Below are 22,997 nucleotides of genomic sequence, written 5' to 3'. Positions count from 1 at the left end.
TCTGTGATGTCAGCTCTATGGACCAGAATCAGATGTATATCTAGAGAGACTTACAGCTCCCAAACTTCAGAGGGCAGGCGTGTGTATCCATGGGGAAATCCTCCAAGTGCATGGGACACTCAGCGTGGATGGTCAGCCTGGTCAGAGAGGGAGAAAAACAACAAGGACAGGTCAGTGGACTGGCTGGAATATATCAACTATTCTTAAACCCTCCGTGACACCTGTCACATGGTAGCAACACATACTGTATGTTAACGCTTCATATGTTGAGACATCCTTTTCATTTGCCAGATCCAGTTCAGTATCTTTCTAAAGGGCAAAGCAGTGGCTCGACACTGGACGCCTACTTCAATAACTTTTACTGCACACCATTCTGCACAATTAGACTTTCATCCTGTCACCTAGAGCTGCAATAGAAACATGAATGACAGGGCCTCTGTATCTGAATACAGTAAGTATACACCATGTCTCCTTACGGCCACCCAAGGTTGTCCTGCCCCTGATGGCAGGGGAATATTGTGGTGCGCAAGAGATACTCTACTGTCCTGAGACTGACCTGACATTTGGGTTTTGTTGAAAAGAGAATGGAGGGGAGGGAGGGAAGGGGGATGAGGGGCGATGTGAGAGAGGAACAGTCAGCATGTGCAGTCACGTACTGTAGTGCGTCTGGACATCAATGTGTCTGCTGAGGGCTGCGGTGTCTGGGTTGCCAGTGATTTGTCTGTTTTCCCATTAGCGGAGCTCAAAGCTCCAACTCCCTCCATCCACCAGTAGGACCCGTCACCCAGCTAGTCAGCCAGCCAGACAACTCCGCTCTGGAGACCTGTGGAGCAGCCAGACAGACTGCTCTGGAGACCTGTGGAGCAGCCAGACAGACTGCTCTGGAGACCTTTGGAGCAGCCAGACAGACTGCTCTGGAGACCTTTGGAGCAGCCAGACAGACTGCTCTGGAGACCTCTGGGCCAGCCAGCCAGACTGCTCTGGAGACCTGTGGAGCAGCCAGACAGACTGCTCTGGAGACCTCGGGGCAAGCCAGCCAGACTGCTCTGGAGACCTGTGGAGCAGCCAGACAGACTGCTCTGGAGACCTCTGGGCCAGCCAGCCAGACTGCTCTGGAGACCTGTGGAGCAGCCAGACAGACTGCTCTGGAGACCTCGGGGCAAGCCAGCCAGACTGCTCTGGAGACCTTATCTAGTTGATTAGATATTGACCCGCTGACCCTCGACACACCTACTCCACTCCTGAGGGAGGGAGCTCTGCAAATCAGGCAGGAGTGATAGGAGGAGACTGGCATCTGCTTGGGAGATCACATCTCACAACACACATCACATTACATGATGATGGCACCAGTACTATACCACTCTCCCTACTAACTCACTTTTACCATGGTAGACAATGTCAGTGGACAGGATACTTCAGAATGGCAATGGCACTTTCTGTGTCCATAGTTTATTTGACGGGGGCCTGCTTTAGATGGCAGTGGAATCAGATCTATGGGCCCCATGGAACCTTATCAACACATACTGGAACCAGCATAAGAAACAGAAAATGCTTCTTCCTGAGCAATGGCATAGGTATAGGCATTATGTACAGAAAATGTATATGGAATTGAGAGATTCTTCTTTAGTACTGTAATTTGTTTTTGGAATATAATATACAGCAATGCATTTGGAGGAATAGTAACCCTGAGAAAAACAAACATTTTCAGGCTCCAATGCATTCCCCACCATTGTTAACAAAACCCATCGATTCTATTTTGTGTCCTCTCACTTTCATTAAAATGCAGCAGGTCAATCATTCAATTAACCCTGTGACCTAATAAACTCCATTCTGGTAAATACTTCCCTACACTTGAGTCTAGTAGAACACCGCTGTGATTTTGAGCAATGTCCCCTGCTCCTGCCATCAAGACGTCATAAAGTCTACACTGTACCACCACTCATAAGTGTTTAATGAGATAAAGCATCTTACCCCCTGGGTAACCTTCAACCATAATGGTTATGACGTTCTTGGCCTTGAAAATGAACTATACTTGGAGGAAGAAGAACACTTTGCTGCTGACAATTAATGGCCTTCCTGTGTGTGCGTGAGTGTATGTGTGCCTGTCGTCCGGGAAGCCACAGCAAAGATGGCCTCATGGGGGCCAGCCCCTCCTTCGCCCGTTGCCGCCTCCCGAATAACAGCTGCATCGATCACAGTGCCATCGCCAGAGCCTGTAGCACCGTGTCTCTGTCGGAGCTCCAGGGGGCCTTAGAGGGAGGTGTGCGTTCCACTCCACCCGCTCCCAGCCCCCTTTATTTGAAGTTCTACTCCATACCTCACCAGCTCCTGAAAACTTCTCCCATTACTTATCAATCTGGCCAGTGGAGAAGATGAGTCTGTGTTGATGGAACTCTATTGCATTGCTAGCTAGAGGTCTGTTTGGGTGATTCACAGCTTCTGGAGGACTTTCAGAGTCTGCCTTTCAATCTATCACTTCTGCTCTCTTTGTTGTAATACGCTTTCAACTTGACATATACACTTCACAGAGAACAAATGGTCACGTCACACGCCGACACTGGACCTTTGTCTGGTGCTGAGACACACACCCAGGGCCGGCTCCAGGCATAAGCGACGAACGAAAAAAGATACTCAGTTGGGTTTCAACTTACTGTTGGAGTTAGAATAGTAGAATACACAAGATGTAAGTTAGAAATTTGGTTGTGCATCAGCAGTTTTTCTCATTTTGTCATTCACTGGTAGTCACTCATTTACTCGTGCCAGCTAACAATTTTTAGATTGGTAAGTTTAGTCTTGCCAGTTATCTAAACCTCCAGGGTGCCCCAATTGACTTTGTTAGTCATTATCATTCAGTTATCATTAACATGGCATAAGTCATGGCAAAATGTGTAGAATTGCAGGAAATTAGCTTTAAAACGGAAAGAAAAATTGCCACCTCATAGCAAAATGAGTAGAATTGCAGAAAATTAGCATTAAAACTGCAACAATTTCACTCTGCCACATGTCAAAATTAGTAGAATTGCTGGAAATGTGTTATAAAATTGTAAAATATTCTCTTTGCCTCAAATCTAAATGTGTAGAACTGCAGAAAACTTGCTTTAAAATTGCAAAAATGTCTCTCTGCCCGATGGCAAAATACCGTAAGTAGAATTCCATGACATTTGTTATAAAATTGCAGGAAATTTACTTTAACACAAATGTTTCTATCCACCATCAATTGGGGGGGCCACAACATTTTTGTTGTTGCTTAGGGCCACCAAAAGGCTAGAGCCAGCCACGTATACCCCCTCCTCGGTGTGATGAGTGAAAAATCTACTGTCAGGTCCAGGGCAGATCGTTCATCATCATACTTACCATCATAGCTGGGGACTCTGGATCATGATCAATGAGTCTCCCTCTCCAAGACAGAAATCCCTGGTGAGACCATACGCTACTGTAATGATGACACCGTACCCCACCTACTCCACCTCCTCCGAAGGGAAACACCTCTGGGAGAGGAGGAGGGGGTGGGGGCGTGGTGGTGACAAGAGAGAGATGGACTACAACAGAGCTGTACATTTTATGGAAGGCTAGTGAATGACCACTGCATCTGCTAAGCAGACATTCAAACAGTCAAATGCAACAGAATGGAGAATTTACCTTTCCACAAGGTCAACATAACATTTCATAGATAGGGTTGCAAAGTGAAAGTATATTTCTGGAAACCTTCTAATGGGTAGTTATGGGTACTTCAGATTATCACAGGTGTCTGTAAATGATCTCTAGCCCTCCGTGGCCTTATCACATGTAAAATACATAAACAAATCAAATAAGAGGATTTAAAAATGTGAATAACATCAACAAATTATGACAAAACTGCAAAACATGAACCTAAATATAAACAATCTTTGTGAGTACCATTGGTGTTTAATATGAGGATTTCAGCATGTTTCACGCACTTGTATTTATTTGACTACTGTATGTCAATATGTCGTTGTTGTAAATGTTTTGGCACCAACTGGTGGCAGTTTCGAAAAAGTCAATAGTTGGAAGAGTTGCAGAGTTAATGGAAAATAATTCTATTATTGATTAGATACTTTTTAATTAGGCAATTTTCTATTTAACCATATGGTCTATCCACTAGAAACTCATTGACAATATGGACAAATATTTAAAAAAAATGAATACTATATATTAATTTTTTAAAATTAAGATATTGAAAGTATAAGTTACCAAAGTTACCATATCCTGCGCCATAGATTAGCTGTTAATTACCAAAATTACTGAATATTCTGGTAACATTTGGTAAATTAGCGGTAGCTTTGCAACCCTTATCCCAGATATCCTGCACCCCAGAGTATACATCACAAGAGTGTCCTATGCGAGTGGTGAGCTCATAGGTCATACGATCAGGAAAGCCATTACATTTGTACAGCTCTGCCCTTGGCTTTTAAGCCCTAATCAAGGATTACAATATTACTATCCATATAACTATCCAACCAAGGTTTTTTCCCACAGTGCTATTCCTTAGGTTCTGATGCCCGGCTCTCACAGTTATAACAACGCACGGCAATTAGCTCGAGAGAAGATCTCCGTAATTACCGTTATCCACAATGACTTGCGGAAACGCTGTGAAACGCACAGTACTACTCATTTACTACTACATTGGGCTAAATCCTATAGTGGAATATGCATATTGAAATGAGAGGTAGCTGTAAAAATGGTAGTAACATGGTAGTAACATGGTAGTAACTTACTACAGTGGTAATTATGGTGGTAACACACAATGCTTGACTGCAAACACACAATCCAGTCTTCTCAGAGTGGTTCTATGCATTGTGTTGATGTATGTCGGGGGCTGGTTGCTTAGAAACGTTGGATAAGGCTGTATGTGTTGTCCACCTCAGCAACATGACTGTCCTTTACTATGGGGCTCCAATCAAAACAAAAATGCTCTGCTCTCTGTGCCATGACCTCTCGTCTGTTTTTTATTGATCCGTTATGTAACTAGGCAAGTCATTTAAGAACAAATCCTTATTTTACGGTGACGGCCTACCCTGACCGAACCCCAACGACGCTGGGCCAATTGTGCGCCGCCCTATGGGTCTCCCAATCGCGGCCGGTTGTGATACAGCCTGGAATCAAACCAGGGTCTGTAGTGACAGCTCTAGCACTTAGATGCAGTGCCTTAGACCGCTGCGCCACTCGGGAGCCCTCTGGTCTCCTCGGGAGCCCTCTGGTCTCAGGAGACCAGAGGGCTCCCGAGTGGCGCAGCGGTCTAAGGCACTTAAATGTATTAACCCATTGAAACCTAAATGATCAGGAGATGTCATTGCAGCTCATGTCCTTGCACATGTTGTACACTGAAGAACATTTAAAAATATTATATAAGAAAACCAGTGGTCTAAAAGAGGAAACCATTTTCCTCTGGCCAGTGGTGTAACATACTCATGCTGACATGACTAGCAGGGATAGGTTGCCCTGAATGAATGAGTCTATTCTGTAACTTTTGTCAGCTCTGGTGAACTGCAGGTGTAGGACATGAGTTCACGTCAGCCTCCTTCACAACAGACTACTTCTGAACAGGAGCAAAAGAACAGAGTGAAAGGTCACCCAAAATGGCTCCCCGAAGGAGTGTTTCAAAAAAAGATTCAAACCAGAGATGACTTGAGAGTCACATTATTCTGGTGATTGAACTGCAGTAGACCATGTCTATGCGACCAATAAAATTTGATTTGATTTGAGTAGAGTCTGGAAGGAATTAAGACTAAGCTTTACAAGTATCATTGGCTCAGCAGGTACGTTTCCTTGCACAAATCACCCTGTGAGGTAACAAGATGACATTAAGAGCAGAGAAAACATCCCGCCTGCCTCTTACAGGATATACTGTAACTCCCCAGGTAAAAAAGTCCCAAGTTTATACTTGTAAACCTCCAACTATTATTTTGTTCTTCTAAAATCAGCCGAACTCGAGCACACACACACCACCCTAATTATGAGGTGGCTGAGCAGCTAACAGGGCGTGAAAAGCCCCGTTACAATATGTGTCAGTCACAGCTGTGGCCAAATGAGTGGCGACGTGGGAACCAACCCTCCCCATCCCATTTCCTCCATGCCCAGCACTCCACTCCCTGCATGATCTCAGGAGCCCCTACCAACATCCTGCTAAACGCCCGTAGGTGTGTCAATCAGAACGCAGGCTGAAACAGAGTAGCGACAGATCCCTGACTGAGTTTGACTTTATTTCCATCTGTGTCAAGGTTACACATTCACGCAGCAAATCTGTAATGCACCTGACAGCCAAGCCAAAGTCTCCCGTCACTGTTGCTGTCTATTTAACAGGCTCTTTGGCTGCCATTGTCTCGTCACATGTCTCAATAAACGTGCCCTCGTGCAGGTTCACAAACAGTTAGTGTTTCAGTGTACAAACATCATTAAAATGGACCCCTCGGCTCCAATTAGACAACACCCCTAGGAGGAGGATGGCAGCAGTGTTTAGTATTATTTTCACCACTGAAAATGCCACTGAGAATCTGTTTTATGGACCCAGAGATGCTTGACATCAGTTAGAGTACGAGAAAGTAATTCAACCTGAATCCGTGTGAAAACAAACTACCCGTATTTAACCAGCACAAAGACTCCTAATCCAATAACATGCAGCAAACAACAAAAAAAGGTCAGACAGAAAATAATGTTTTTTTTTGGACGGCCCTAAACCCAATGCTGAATTCAATGTTGTACTCTCTTTCTCCACGGCACATGTCTGCTTATTATTGGAAGTGTTAAAAGGAGACTTCTATTAGCCTGGCAGACTACTATTAAGACTTCAGCCAAAAGGCACTTTAAATGTCTATTAAACACTTGACTCCCCTGGGACAAGAGTACATCCAGATATCCTTACTAGGAGGTCAGCTGACTTGGTGCTGTCTGTCAATGTATGATTGTGTTGTCAGTATTTCACAAGGACGCACACCAACCCACACATCACTATCAATGATGATGTTCCAGAGGAGAAGACATGCCACAATTATCAGCAGTGTTTGCACTTCAATTCCAACATTGTTTGTTTAGCTAGAGGCAATTTTGTTTTCTTATATATTTTTTCTCTCTCATCTCATATGACATGCTCATCAGTATAGGAGCAGAAAGTATTGAAGATTTCATTAGTTTAAGCATGAATCCAGGGTCAGACGCAAGTACTACCGTCGTTCCTAATGATGTTGTATAACGGCAAACAGGTTTTATGTTCCACATACAGCAGAATGTATTGTTTAAAATACTTACAGTAAATTCCAAAACCCATGCAGGGCTATAATGGGATCTTTATTTAAATCTTTATTTTACTCGGCAAGTCCGTTAAGAACAAATTCTTATTTTTAATGATGGCCTAGGAACAGTAGGTTAACTGCCCTGTTCAGGGGCAGAATGACAGATTTTTACCTTGGGGGTTTGGTCTTACAAACTTTTGGTTACTAGTCCAACGCTCTAACCACTAGGCTACCTGCCGCCCCAGCTATGCTGGGAGCCATGCTGGGAGCCATCCTGGGAGCTATGCTGTAGGCCCCATGCTTTAGGCCCCATGCTGTAGGCCCCATGCTATGCTGTAGGCCCCATGCTGTAGGACCCATGCTATGCTTTAGGCCCCATGCTGTAGGCCCCATGCTGTAGGACCCATGCTATGCTGTAGGCCCCATGCTGTAGGCCCCATGCTGTAGGCCACATGCTTTAGGCCCCATGCTGTAGGCCCCATGCTGTAGGCCCCATGCTTTAGGCCCCATGCTGTAGGCCCCATACTGTAGGCCCCATGCTGTAGGCCCCATGCTGTAGGCCACATGCTTTAGGTCCCATGCTGTAGGCCTCATGCTGTAGGCCCCATGCTTAAGGCCCCATGCTGTAGGCCCCATACTGTAGGCCCCATGCTGTAGGCCCCATACTGTAGGCCGCATTCTATGATTAATCACCACTTTATTCCCTACCTTTGTGAACATGCACATTTCTGTACAGTATTTAAACCACGCTCTGAATCTTTGTACTTTTAACTTTTAATGACTCACCCTTACTGAACCCTTCTACGCAGTAGAGATGGAGACAAGGTTTGCAGAAAGAGGGCTGGAGTGATAAAAGGCACCTCAGCCTGTTCCAAACCCCCTCCCCTCACTATAGATCTCAGTGCCTGGCTGCCACTTCATACTGCTGACCCTGGTGAGGTGTCATTTGCAGCTGGCTAAATCAACAGGGACAACTGCAGAGAGTGGAGCTGGCACGCACTGAGAGAGGCAACAAAGAGCACACGCCCTCCAATCCCATCTGACATTCCAAGGCAGCACTGTAGAGGTAACCTTAAGATCTCCATGTGCAACAATTACTCACAGGCAGACATTAATAGCCATCTCCCTCCGTGTATTACGTCAGCGAGCTAAATGACTAGAAATCCATGCCTGCCCTTAAACTATCTAACACCTCATCTGCCCCCATGGTTGTTTTAACTCCCCCATCCCATCTCCCCCCACCTCTGCCTGGTCAGTGACTCTCATTCCCCTCACAAGGTGGAGACATCACTATTGGCTCTGTGACAGGGCTTTGCCAATAGGCACCCAAAGAGAGTGCCTGTTATGGCGCTGAACATGCAATTAAATCCTAACCCCTGGCGCCCCCATATCGAGTGCTGGGGCGAGGCCAGGGGAGGGCTGAATGGCTGTGAAGAGGACAGAGATAGGGACAGCCAGGGAAGGGGAGTAAAAGTCATGCTGAATGGGGCTCCACCACAGGGCTAATCCCAGGCTAACAAACTGCTGCGGCTGGCTGCCCGAGATGGATGGGAATGTCACCAGGAGGTCAAGGGAAATTTAAAAGAACCTGGAGAGGGAGGGAGGGGAAAACAACTTTTATACCTTGCCAAGTAACATAGAGAAGGGCTGTACGAATCTCATGTAATGTTTTCATTAACGGCTGATAGTGCTCTATAATGTACTGTATAATATCTTCATCATACATTTTTCCCCCCAGTAAAATATTGAGCTACAATTAAAAGCAAAAATAAAATTAAATTGCATTATACTCTCAGAGGATTCTATCCTTTAATGTTTTAAATCTGAATATATTGACCATGGCCGTGTAATACTTGAAGGAAGAAAAAATATGACTGAGTGAGTGACTGTACTTTTTCATTTAGAATGAAATCCACTGAACTCAAGCTGCACATGTCTAGAAACTCCTAAGAAAAAGAGCCTAAATGAAGTGTCAGTCCCCCAGAGGGAGCATCCTCCATCCAGTCAACATGGAACAGATGTGTGTGATACCTGGCTGCAGCATGTGCGCTGTAAGTTTGGAGCGCTATTCACAATGCTGCCTGTGTTTACCATGCTGTCAGCCCAGCCCATCCCCCATAATGGATGGAGCTCCCTCAAGCACATCCATTACATGTGCACATCCGCAGAAACGTGACAACGTCGACAGGCTGCTGCTGTATCGTTAGCGTCTTGTCTATCATTTTTTTGTAGGTTTGAACAAACAAAAGAAAGTATGCAAGGTAGTGGTAAATGACAAGAATGAACTGACACGTATTTCATCCCTATCAAAACCATCATCAACATCATCATCATTAAAATGGACATTATCCTTGGCAAAAATGACAAGGGCACTGGACTGATGATCTAAATAGATTGATGTACCTTAATTGTAGTTATGCACACAGACATTGCTTTACTACATGATTACAAATTGGAACAATGATGTGTCTGGGGCAATCAGAGAGGGTGAGGGAGAGATGCAGAGACACAGAGAGTACTGGAGGAAGAAGAGGGTAATGGAGAGATGCAGAATGACAGAGTACTGGAGGAAGAAGAGGATAATGGAGAGATGCAGAGACACAGAGAGTACTGGCGGAAGAAGAGGGTAATGGAGAGATGCAGAGAGACAGAGTACTGGAGGAAGAAGAGGATAATGGAGAGATGCAGAGACACAGAGAGTACTGGCGGAAGAAGAGGGTGAGGGAGAGATGCAGAGACACAGAGAGTACTGGAGGAAGAAGATGATAATGGAGAGATGCAGAATGACAGAGTACTGGAGGAAGAAGAGGATAATGGAGAGATGCAGAATGACACAGAGAGTACTGGCGGAAGAAGAGGATAATGGAGAGATGCAGAATGACAGAGAGTACTGGAGGAAGAAGAGGATAATGGAGAGATGCAGAATGACAGAGAGTACTGGAGGAAGAAGAGGATAATGGAGAGATGCAGAGACACAGAGAGTACTGGCGGAAGAAGAGGATAATGGAGAGATGCAGAGACACAGAGAGTACTGGCGGAAGAAGAGGATAATGGAGAGATGCAGAGAGACACAGAGTACTGGAGGAAGAAGAGGATAATGGAGAGATCCGGAAGAAGAGGATAATGGAGAGATGCAGAGACACAGAGAGTACTGGCGGAAGAAGAGGATAATGGAGAGATCCAGAGAGACACAGAGTACTGGAGGAAGAAGAGGATAATGGATGAGCGAGAGATGGCCTAAATGGAGACACAGTTTCAACAAAACTGAATGCAGGCTGCTCTCCTCTCCACTGCTGGATAGTGGGTTGGCCAGAGCTCCCATATTTACTGTAGTTTTACAGAGCAATCTGCAGTGCACCATCCCATCCCCAACAGACAGCATATAGACAGACTGTGCTGACTGCCTCCAGCCAATAACTTTCCTTGTTGAGCAAATCAGGGCTGAATCCGGTCAGTGACGGCCTGGCTGTGTGGCAGGAATGAGGGCTGCAGCCAGCCTCATAATAAGCACTGTGACTTTGGCCGGCCTTTGATTAGACCGCACCACGATGTCCGTTTCACCAAACAAAACCACAGTCCGTGTCTCTCTTGTTCTTCTTGTGTCTTGGAATGTTGACCCCCCCCTCCCTCCTCTCACGGCATGATGCCTGCTTCTGCCTGTAGTGCAGAAATGCTTACTGCTGCAGAATCCACCTGTTGAGTTCTAGAAGAAATCCTGTTGTGACTTACTGATTGAATCTGCAACATATTACTGGGACCTTTCCATCTGCTGAGCTCTGGTGCTGTTTGTGACAGGACAATAAATGTGTTTCATGAAATGCTACTATGGAAATACAAAATACTGTACAAGAAACCATAGTAGGATTCAGAAATGTTTGGGACATTCACTACACCGATTACAATATGACAATCTTCAAGCTGTAGTAATATTGGCAACTATTAGCAATGGTTCAACAATGTGTCATATGTGCATCATAAAAAAGTAAAAGGACACCAACATGGCGTTGTGTGTCAAAGTTGGCTGAACTCTCTCTATATATGGCTCTGACCTGACCTATCCTGAGTGCCAGGACTTGGCACAAACAGAAACAGACTGGCACTCAGGCTACGCTTGACCTGCTATACTAGTTTAATGAATGACAAATTACCACACTATGTCATCATGACGGAAGAGCTGAGAGTATATCAACCAGCCACTGAAGAGCTGAGAGTATATCAACCAGCCACTGAAGAGCTGAGAGTATATCAACCAGCCACTGAAGAGCTGAGAGTATATCAACCAGCCACTGAAGAGCTGAGAGTATATCAACCAGCCACTGAAGAGCTGAGAGTATATCAACCAGCCACTGTAAAGGACTGAAGTTTGGCAACGACCCCAGATGGAAAGGAATAACTGTTTACATTACAGGATTTCTCATTTCACCAGGGTCTTATGTAAAGAGAGGAAGGCATCGCTTAGTTTTCTGTCATCGCTTAGAGGCTGCCTTTGAGACAGCTGACCTCGCAGCGCTGGGTGCTATGGAAGTGTAATCTATCTTTTGTATCAGTCACATTTACCACAGGCAGTTTGTGCACACAGTACTCTTTAATTCATGAAAACATAATGCACTCTCCATAAAATGCTGTTGGAGACAACTGCAGCCTGTCTTTAAGACACAACTGGTAGAACTGTGAAGGGCAAGGCACTTTGTGAAGAGACAGTGATAAAACAGAAAAAAAACATCCAGTCCTGGATCTATTATTTAACCCCACCCCCTCACTCTGCTCTCAAAATGCCACCACCAAACAGCTACAACACACTGCAATAGAGGGACAAAAGGTGACATACAGATGTTAGATCTTAACTTGATCACTCTTTTGTCACTAAGAATTTTCCTGCTGCATCAGTAAATTCAAATGAGACTCCGTGAGTCCCCGAAAAAGAGCAGTTCTCGTTCTCTCCATGCAGAGACAGTTGAGTCATTGGGACCAGGGCTTGCTATCAAAATAATTGACTTGCTCGCTCAAACGCTAGGCCTAGGTTGTTACGAATAACTATGAGTGGTGGATGGAATCAGGCGCAGAGAGCAGGGTTCTGTCGTTTATCAAATTTATTACACCGGTGCAACCGAAAATGATCACGCCAACACACAGGGCGTATAATAGGTTGCCAGTCCAAAACAACAGGACTAAAAGACCAAGTTGTGTCTCTGCAAGCTAGCTCCCGGCGGACATCCTCCCGGAGACTAGACCGGTAATGATCCATCAGGGCCCTGTCATTCCACCCAGCACCAGCAGCTAGGGTCCTAAACTCCAACGCGAAGTCCTGCGCGCTCCTCATCTCCTGTCTGAGGTGGAACAGTCGCTCACCCGCCGCTTTACCCTCTGGTGGATGATCGAACACAGCTCGGAAACGGCGGGTGAACTCCAGGTAGTTGTCCCGAGCCGAGTCTGGACTGTTCCAGACCGCGTTAGCCCAGTCCAGGGCCTTGCCCGTTAAACAGGAGACGTGGAGACCCCCACTCTCCTCACCCGAGGGGGCCGGACGCACGGTAGCCAGGTAGAGCTCTAGCTGGAGCAAAAATCCCTGGCACCCAGCCGCTGCTCCATCGTACTCCCTCGGGGGGGGGGGGGACGACGTAGGTGGAGTAGGTGTTGAAGGTGGTGTCGGCAGTGGGAGAGCTGAGATAGACGTCGGTAGACCACTCCTCTCCCATCGTTCCATCCTCTCCATCATCTGATCCATCGCCGTACCAATCCGATGGAGGACAGCTGTGTGGTGATGGACGCGCTCCTCCATAGTGGGGAGAGGGGTGGTCGCTGCTCCTGCTGACTCCATTTCTTCGGTGCTGGCATTCGGTTACAAAAAACTATGAGTGGTGGATGGAATCAGGCGCAGAGAGCAGGGTTCTGTCGTTTATCAAATTTATTACACCGGTGCAACCGAAAATGATCACGCCAACACACAGGGCGTATAATAGGTTGCCAGTCCAAAACAACAGGACTAAAAGACCAGAGAATAAAGATAAGAAAACGAATCACACCATCAAACACAGAGTAACAAAAAACAAGCCCGCACAAAATACCCAGCGGGCCTAGTGCCCTTAAATACCCTACAAACAAACCCTAATACAAAACAGGTGTACCCAATTAACCACTAACCAACACAAACGGAAAAATAATCGATGGCAGCTAATAGGCCGGTGACGACAACCGCCGAGCCCCGCCCGAACAGGAAGAGGCACCCTCTTCAGCGAGGTTCGTGACATAGGTCCTATTACTGAAACATTCAAATGTACAAAAATGTATCTGAAATTAAGCCATATGGGTTCAATTGACTTGATTTATATAGACATTTCAAATATTGTACCCCCGATCTTGATAAGAAATGACCATGCCAGACACTTTTGGAGAATATAATAATAACAGCAGGTAACATCAACATTAGTTTCCAGTCATACAAAGTGTTGGGTAAATTGCCACAGTAGATTTGCCATGGTAAACAATGAAACACTTTATTTATATTGTACGGAAATGCTTGTCAAATCTATAAATCGCTTTTAGTCTGTTCAAAAACGACCTAAATTGTTCTGATTACCTCACCAACCTAGAGGGCCAACATACTGTATCTTGAAAGACTTTGGTTGCAAGCAGGACCAAGGTAACACCGACATAATCTTTTAGGGAGTGGTAAGGAGGTGACCAATAATGGTTGCAATTGAGATCAGTGCGCGGGTGAATTTAGCACGTATTGATGGTTTAATCTGGCGATAATCTAGTGCCATCGATTGGTGCAATAACCCCCTTATTATTTGATTATATTCCAATAAATTATGTAGGCTATCCGTTAGCCTATCCATTGTCACATAATGAAAGGTGTGAAAACCCATAATAGGCTACTGTGTTTCCCTGGCTGAGTTGATGAGCTGATTTGGGCCATCAGCTGATTGACAGATGTAGGCCTACTGTAGAATAATAAACTTTCCTCCAGGTTGGATGCTCGTCCATGTTGTATAGTTTGGCTATGTATAATTTGTCAATATAGTTCTACTCTTTAGTGTGGATTGAAAGCCTGTATCGTGTGGCTTTAATATTTCATTTGGTAAAACGAATGAAGTCACTCAAACCCTTAACAAAGAGTTGCAGTGTTTTGGAGTGGGTGGCCAGTAATAAACTGGTCCTAAAAATCTCTAAAACTAAGAGCATTGCATTTGGTACAAATCATTCCCTAAATTCTAGACCTGAGCTGAATCTGGTAAAGAATCGTGAGGCAGTTTGAACAAGTTAAGGAGACACAATTACTTGGTGTTACCTTAGATTGTAAACTGTCATAGTCTGTTGTAAAGATGGGTAGAGATATGTCCGTAATAAAGAGATGCGCTGCTTTTTTGACACCACACTCCACAATGCAAGTCCTGCAGACTCTTATTGTATTTTACTTAGATTTTTGTCCCGTCAAATGCTGCATAGAAAGACCTAGTTAAGCTCCAGCTGGCCAAGAACAGAGCCACACATATTGCTCTTCAGTTTAATCAGAGGGTTAAGAGTTGGCTAAGAGTTGAGGAAAGACTGACTGCGTCACTTCTTGTTTTATAACAAATATTCATGTGTTGGAAATTCCAAATACATAGAGCACTGACACACACACCTACACCACCAGACGTGCCACCAGGGGTCTTTTCACAGGCCCCAGGTGCAAACATTTTAGCTGTGGTTGCTGATGTGTATATGGTTGAACCATCAGCATACATGGACACACATGCTTTGTTAAATGCCAGTGGCAAATCATTGGTAAAAAAAATATTTAAAAAATAAAAAGAGTAGAGGGCATTGAGAGCTGCCATGCGGTACACCACACTTTACATGTTTGACATTTGAGAAGCTTCCTATAAAAGAAAACCCTGTCTGAGATCTATTAGATAGACAGCTATGAAATCTAACAGTACAGTTCCCACAATCTTCTTATCAATTTCTTTCAACCAATCCTCCGTCAAATGTGTCAGTGCAGTATATGTTGAGTGCCCCGCTCTATAAGCATGCTGAAAGACTTGTTTACATGATGCTGTGCGGTTTGTTGCTAACTTTACTTTGCTACCTGCTAACTTTACGGTTTTTACTTTTTAATTACCTATTTATATATACATTTTTTCCCTCGCTCAACTTTTTTCATTCAACTTTTTCACCCCGGACGCTTTATCTGGATGTGGTTTGTCAGGACCTCCACCAGCCGAAGCTAAGTAGTAACATTAACATTATGCCTTCTAATTGCAGTCGCTGTACTCATAATATACAGGAGAACGATCGCCTTATGACCAGGATAGCAATTCAGATGCAATCGTTAGGCAAAGGTAATTTAAGTGTAGGAAAGGATGAAATAGCGTCTGTGCCACCAATAAGTACAAATAGTAGTATAAATCCCCTCGCACAGTCCCCGCAGCTGGACAATATTCTCATGGCTTCTGGAAGGGAATGCTGTAGGAATTCTCAACCGGTGTCGCTCATTCACGCGACAGAAACTTTTAACCCGGTTCTCACCATTAAGCAACGGGTCGGATGTCAGAGGACGAGCCTTCTCTGGTCTTCTCTGGTCCTTCTCCCGTTACGGTGTCTGAGACGCCGAGGCCTTTGACCATTAGCTCTGACACATTTAAAACCCTATTAATTGGCGACACCATTACCCATAATATTAGACTTAAAACGAATCATCCTACGATCATACACTGTTTACCAGGGGGCAGGGCTACCGACGTTAAGGCTAATCTGAAGATGGTGCTGGCTATGGCTAAAACTGCCGATTGTAGAGAGTATAGGGATATTGTTATCCACGTCAGCACCAACGATGTTAGGATGAAACAGTCAGAGGTCACCAAGCGCAACATAGCTTCAGCATGTAAATCAGCTATAAAGATGTGTCAGCATCGAGTAATTGTCTCTGGCCCCCTCACAGTTAGGGGGAGTGATGAGCTCTACAGCAAAGTCTCACAACTCAATCACTGGTTGAAAACTGCTTTCTGCCCTTCCCAAAAGATAGAATTTGGAGATAACTGGCCCTCTTTCTAGGACTCACCCACAAACAGGACCAAGAGGGGTGGAGGGGTGCTCTCATCTTATCTACGAACATAGACAGGGCTCTAACTCCACTAGCTCCACAATGAGTTGTGGTGCAGGCCAGGCAGCAGGCTGTTAGCCAGCCTGCCAGCTTAGTGGAGTCTGCCACTAGCACAGTCAGTGTAGTCAGCTCAGCGATCCCTATTGAGAATGTGCTCGATTTCAGTTGGGCAAAACTAAACATGGCGGTATTCACCTTAGCAATCTCACTGGAATAAAGACCTCCATTCCTGTCATTATTGAATGAGATTGTGATATCTCACATCTCAAAATAGGGCTACTTAATGTTAGATCCCTCACTTCCAAGGCAGTTATAGTCAATGAACTAATCACTGATCATAATCTTGATGTGATTGGCCTGACTGAAACATGGCTTAAGCCTGAATTTACTGTGTTTAAATGAGGCCTCGCCTCCTGTTTACACTAGTGACCATATCCCCCGCGCATCCCACAAAGGCAGAGGTGTTGCTAACATTTATGATAGCAAACTTACATTTACAAAAAAAAGCGACTACGTTTTCATCTTTTCAGCTTCAAGTCCGTTCCATGATCTCGCCATCATGGTTGACAACTCCATTGTGTCCTCCTCCCAGAGCGCTAAGAACCTTGGCGTGATCCTGGACAACAAACTGTCGTTCTCAACTAACATCAAGGCGGTGGCCCGTTCCTGTAGGTTCATGCTCTACAACATCCGCAGAGTACGACCCTGCCTCACACAGGAAGCGGCGCAGGTCCTAATCCAGGCACTTGTCATCTCCCGTCTGGATTACTGCAACTCGCTGTTGGCTGGGCTCCCTGCCTGTGCCATTAAACCCCTACAACTCATCCAGAACGCCGCAGCCCGTCTAGTGTTCAACCTTCCCAAGTTCTCTCACGTCACCCCGCTCCTCCGCTCTCTCCACTGGCTTCCAGTTGAAGCTCGCATCCGCTACAAGACCATGGTGCTTGCCTACGGAGCTGTGAGGGGAACGGCACCTCAGTACCTCCAGGCTCTGATCAGGCCCTACACCCAAATAAGGGCACTGCGTTCATCCACCTCTGGCCTGCTCGCCTCCCTACCACTGAGGAAGTACAGTTCCCGCTCAGCCCAGTCAAAACTGTTCGCTGCTCTGGCTCCCCAATGGTGGAACAAACTCCCTCACGACGCCAGGACAGCGGAGTCAATCACCACCTTCCGGAGACACCTGAAACCCCACCTCTTTAAGGAATACCTAGGATAGGATAAAGTAATCCTTCTCACCCCCCCCCTTAAAATATTTAGATGCACTATTGTAAAGTGGTTGTTCCACTGGATGTCATAAGGTGAATGCACCCATTTGTAAGTCGCTCTGGATAAGAGCGTCTGCTAAATGACTTAAATGTAAAATGTAAATGTAAGTCATGAAATCTATGCAGCTTACTCAATCACTTTTTATAGGTACTGTTTACAGGCCTCCTGGGCCGTATACAGCGTTCCTCACTGAGTTCCCTGAATTATTATCGGATCTTGTAGTCATGGCAGATAATATTGTAATTTTTGGTGACTAATATTCACATGGTAAAGTCCACCGACCCACTCCAAAAGGCTTTTGGAGCCTTCATCGACTCAGTAGGTTTCGTCCAACATGTTTCCGGACCTACTCACTGCTACAGTCATACTCTGGACCTAGTTTTGTCCTGTGGAATAAATGCTGTGGATCTTAACAGATAAATCTGTTGAGTTATCTACAAACAGGAGCGCGCAATTTGATAACATGCAGGCAGTTTTGTTGAACGTTACTCAGAGTAACACGGTTCTACTCAGAATTCTGCAGACCAAAGACAATCAATTAATGAACACAATGACTAAGTTGGATGACAAATCAGCAGAACTCATTGAAGTCGCTGACCAAATTAATGATGAGAGCACTCAGGTGATGAAGATGGAAATCTTGATTTCTAAGCAAGCGGAAGAAATCTCATCACTGAATCTCTCGCTCCGTACTCAAGAACTCTATCTGCAAACCATGACAGATAAGTTTGAGACCTAAAGGAGCAAGTGCGACACTCACGTGTCCAAAATCAGTACTCTAAGCGCTTAAGTGGACTCTGCAATGCAGCAGAATACCACCCTTAGGTACCATCTGGAGGAAGTCCAGAATGGTCACGCTCTACAGCGTGGCTATCCATCCAAGCAACTCAAAGGAGTGAAGACGATAGGTTTCAGACATTGCCTCCATTAAGTGTTCCTCAGTCTTCTCGTCTTGGCCATTCGGCACTGAGTAATACGGCACCTCTTGGCCAACAAAGCCAAAGCTTGGCTTCTCCTCTTGGCCTTTCGGCCCCACTTTCCCCACAGGATGAAGTCAACCCTCTCCACCCGCTTGACGCGGAATATCTTGACAAACTCGTCAAGAATTGCCCCACCTTTGACCCCGTTCCATGTCAGCCAAACGATACTGAGACGTTCCTAGCTGACATAGAGGACGCGCTGGATGGCTACCCTGACAGGGGGGGTCCCGAAACACAAAGGGGGGGAATAGTAGCCCAGACCCATGATGAGCCTTATCGAGGACCGGTGGGGGGGGGGGTTGAGGCTACGGACAACACCGTACGAGACCACACCGTACGAGACCACCAGAGCATAAATCAAATCTAGTTGTAAACTCCCCTTTAAGAACAGTGAGGAGCAGAACAGCAACATAGGAGTCACTCAGAGTGCAACACTGGGAAGGGGAATCTCCATTGCACTTTTCCAATGGTTAACACACATATCACTAATAAATAGAACCCTCCGTTCAGGAGAAAAGTTATTAGAAGTCATGAACCACGATCACACCACGTACGACTGGTCTAATACTTAGAGTACTTCCGTCATGAGGTTAGCTCCTCCGTGGATAACATAGCTATGAAGTATACTTCTTCATACCTACCGCCACTACAATAGTGGAAGACTGGTAGTAAAACCACGACAGACTCCCTTGACACCAATTCTGACTGACCTCCAGGCATTGACCTGAAAATTACCTGACTACGTCAGACTCATTCCGAACAAGTTGTAATCTGCCAGGATACTTGGTTTCCTTCCCTTGACATGTGCGCTTGCGTAAGCATAAACTCACATGCACAACGGAACATCCAAGTGTTATGCAGGTGAATGAGGACCCAAAAGCGACTTGGCGAAAACAGAGTCTTTATTCCAGTAAAGGAAAATAGGCAATACTCCTAGACAAATCGGAGCAGAAAACAAAACATAAAAAACTAATTCCACTCGTAGTGACGAGGACAGACTGGAGACTCGACCATAAACTGTAGGTTGCCTCGGGAAGGCACCGACCGTAGCAGACTCAGACACCTGCTCACACGCAGCATCTGAGGGAAACAAGACACAGCACGGCGAACAATATACAAGGATCCGACAGGACAGAAACGGAAGACAAGGGGAGAAATAGGGACTCTAATCAGAGGACAAGATAGGGAACAGGTGTGGAAAGACTAAATGAGTGAGTAGGAGAATAGGAACAGCTGGGAGCAGGAACGGAACGATAGAGAGAGGAGAGAGAGGGAGGGGGAGAGAGAGGGATAGAAAAAGGGAACGAACCTAATAAGACCAGCAGGGGGAAACGAACAGAAGGGAAAGCATAATGACAAGACAATATAAGACAAAACATGACACCAAGTAGGATTTATGCTAGGATCACTTAAGGGTCCGAGCAAAATACCAGCCTTAGTAAAGTCGAACATTTATTTTGAGTCCTTTAACTCTACAGCTACAGCACTCACCAGTTTTCTCCCCGGAAGTACATACATCATCCCTGTAGACTGCCCAAAACGAGTGCCTTACAGCTGTAGATTTATCATATAGTTATCAACGTAGGATAGTACCCTAAGCAACACCCGGCAAATTAGACAATGCCATGATAGGGTCATTTTGCCAAGACCATGGACGTAGATAGAATACAGTCCAATTAGATGATTAAGGTGGCATAACTATACTTTGTTTTGTTTATGCTTTCATTCATTTTGTTTCATTTTCTTCGGCACGTAGAAAGTTATAGAGCCATAAACAACTTCCCCATACAACCATCAGTTAATGACACAACGCTGCTTATTTGGGAGGAAATGTAATGATATATTTTATGAGTGTGTTTGCGTTGTTAACATCCGTTACTGCCCAGATCTTCCAATCTGGTTTACGGGTCCAGAACGGCGATCCCAATCCGGACATCCGCTGCCCAGCCATGGAGCAGACTTCTTCATTTGCAGACAGCCTTCGACCACCAGAGGGGGACTCACCAACTGGACATCCAAGAGCGGACTTCATAGAAGACCATAAACAAACGGTCATTTTCATGTTGGTATGCAACATGCATACAACCCACAGAATTCTACCCTACTGATGTTACATTTGCAAAACCCTTGGTTAACATAGAGATTCTGGGAACATCAGAAGGTGGGGGGAAATGAACTATATTCTGGTAATCCGACCAATGGAACATATGTCAGTTCGGTTGTCATCTGAGACATTCTCATCAATGATAAGATGACATAAACACTACAGTGGAAAGTCTACACATCAGAGTTATCGGATTCACATGGAATTGTTGTTCAATTTAAATGTTTGAATATGACATTATTCGTGATGGGATGAAATGTGATTTTAGCTTAAAAAATGTGAGATTTGGGTTTTCATAAGATAGGGCTCTGCTCAATCAGTGGCCCGCCACTGTGAAGGGACATGGGCTATAAAACTTTTCAAACACGCCCTCCTCTCCCTTCCTATATAAGCCCTTGACGACAATATAACCTCCTGTTCCAAGGACGTGAGGATGACGGTCCGATGTCAGAATGGTTCAGATAATAACTACAGAACGAAGCCAACCTCAGCGTGAGCTTTGGTTGCGAATGGTATGAACTTTGAACTCTTATTCACTACAGAAGTGATACCTCCTAGCTGTTCAGTTAGCATCAGCCGCTGCAAACAATGGTGAGGAAGGAACAGACAGAGTATCCCGTCTATCACACAACAACGTTACTACAACGTATCCAATTGACAACCAGAGACATTTTTCAAAGGACTTGGTTGGGCAACACGGCCTTCCATCTACCACCAAGAGTAAATATTTATTGCATTTTCCTTTTCCAAATGGGCGGTAATTTAGAATGCATAAGATACTGTATTTACGATAGCGCAGCTTCTTCTCTTTGTTCCTCAGTCTTCCCGCTCTTTCACTCAAACCCAGCCCCTTTTCTTTTGTGTAACAAGCTGTCATATCTGTACCGCCCGCTAGGGATGTTTTCCTTTATGACGTAATTTGTAATCAAGTTATCATTAATTATGGGTATGTGTAATTCTGTGTGATTAGTTAGTTATTTAGGAAATAAATGACTAAACCCAATTTTGTATTGCTGATTCAACCTATTTGCCAGGGTTCGTGCAGATAATCAAGAATTTACAACTTTCAGATGAGATTGAATTAAGATGACGATTAATATTGGCTGCTAATGATGTAAAATATTACTAGGTCTTTAAGAGTTTATTCGGAAGATAACAGCTCTATAAATATTCTTTCGTGGTGCCAAACTCTCTAGTTGATTACATTTACATGATTAGCTCAATCAGGTAATATTAATTACACATACATTATTTCGTAGAATAGCATGTCATGTCACTTAATCCGGCATAGCCAAAGACACGACACAGTATACTATCAAGCATTTCACACATATGATTTAGATACGGACTGTTAGCACTTGGTTTGCCGATAGCAACACCCCAAAATAACATGTTTTAGATATGCCAGGTGAACCTGCAAACACAACACTTCAATAGGACTTGATATAAGACTACATACACTATATATACAAAAGTATGTGAGCACCATTTCAAATGAGTGGATTCAGCTATTTCAGTCACACCTGTTGCTGACATAGACAAACATTGGCAGTAGAATGGCCTTACTGAAGAGCTCAGTGACTTTCAACATGGCACCGTCATTGGATGCCACATTACCAACAAGTCAGTTCGTGAATTTTCTGCCCTGCTAGAGCTGCTCTGGTCAACTGTAAGTGCTATCATTGTGAAGTGAAAACGTCTAGGAGCAACAACTGCTCAACCGCAAAGTGGTAGGTCACACAAGCTCACAGAACGGGACCGCCGAGTGCTGAAGTGTGCAGCACGTAAAAATAGTCTGTCCTTGGTTGCAAGTTCCAAACTGCCCCTGGAAGCAACTTCAGCACAAGAACTGTTCGTCGGGAGCTTTATGAAGTGGGTTTCCATTGCCACACACAAGCCACACACAAGCTTAAGATCACCATGCGCAATGCCAAGCGTCGGCTGGAGTGATGTAAAGCTTGCTGTCATTGGACTCGGGAGCAGTAGAAACTCGTTCTCTGGGGTGATGAATCACGCGTCACCATCTGGCAGTTCGACGGACGAATCTGGGTTTGGCAGATGCCAGGAGAACTCTACCTGCTCGAATGCATAGCCCTGTCAAGTTTGGTGGAGGAGGAATAATGGTCTGGGGCTGTTTTTCACAGTTCACGCTAGTCCCTTTAGTTACAGTCAAGGGAAATCTTAACTCTACAGTATACAATGACATTCTAGACAATTCTGTGCTTCCAACTTTGTGGCAACAGCTTGTGGAAGGCCCTTTCCTGTTTCAGCATGGCAATGCACCCGTGCACAAAGCGAGGTCCATACAG

The 22,997-nt window shown here is 45.0% G+C and overlaps 1 protein-coding gene across 3 annotated transcripts in view; it reads right to left on the bottom strand.

The window, feature by feature from the left end:
* The window catches only part of gabra3 (gamma-aminobutyric acid type A receptor subunit alpha3), a 150,082-nt gene that overhangs the window by 29,422 nt on the left and 97,663 nt on the right, over positions 1–22,997 (bottom strand). For all 3 annotated transcript variants that reach the window (XM_046316638.1, XM_046316641.1, XM_046316639.1), the window contains exon 6: positions 55–137. In XM_046316638.1, the coding sequence (XP_046172594.1) occupies positions 55–137 (83 nt within the window). The remainder of the gene's footprint in view (positions 1–54; positions 138–22,997) is intronic.

The sequence above is a fragment of the Oncorhynchus gorbuscha genome, linkage group LG20 (assembly GCF_021184085.1).
Source record: "Oncorhynchus gorbuscha isolate QuinsamMale2020 ecotype Even-year linkage group LG20, OgorEven_v1.0, whole genome shotgun sequence".
NCBI classification, from domain to species: Eukaryota; Metazoa; Chordata; class Actinopteri; order Salmoniformes; family Salmonidae; genus Oncorhynchus; species Oncorhynchus gorbuscha.
The sequence above is the reverse complement of the archived record's forward strand: the minus strand, read 5'-3'. Positions and strand labels throughout refer to the sequence as shown.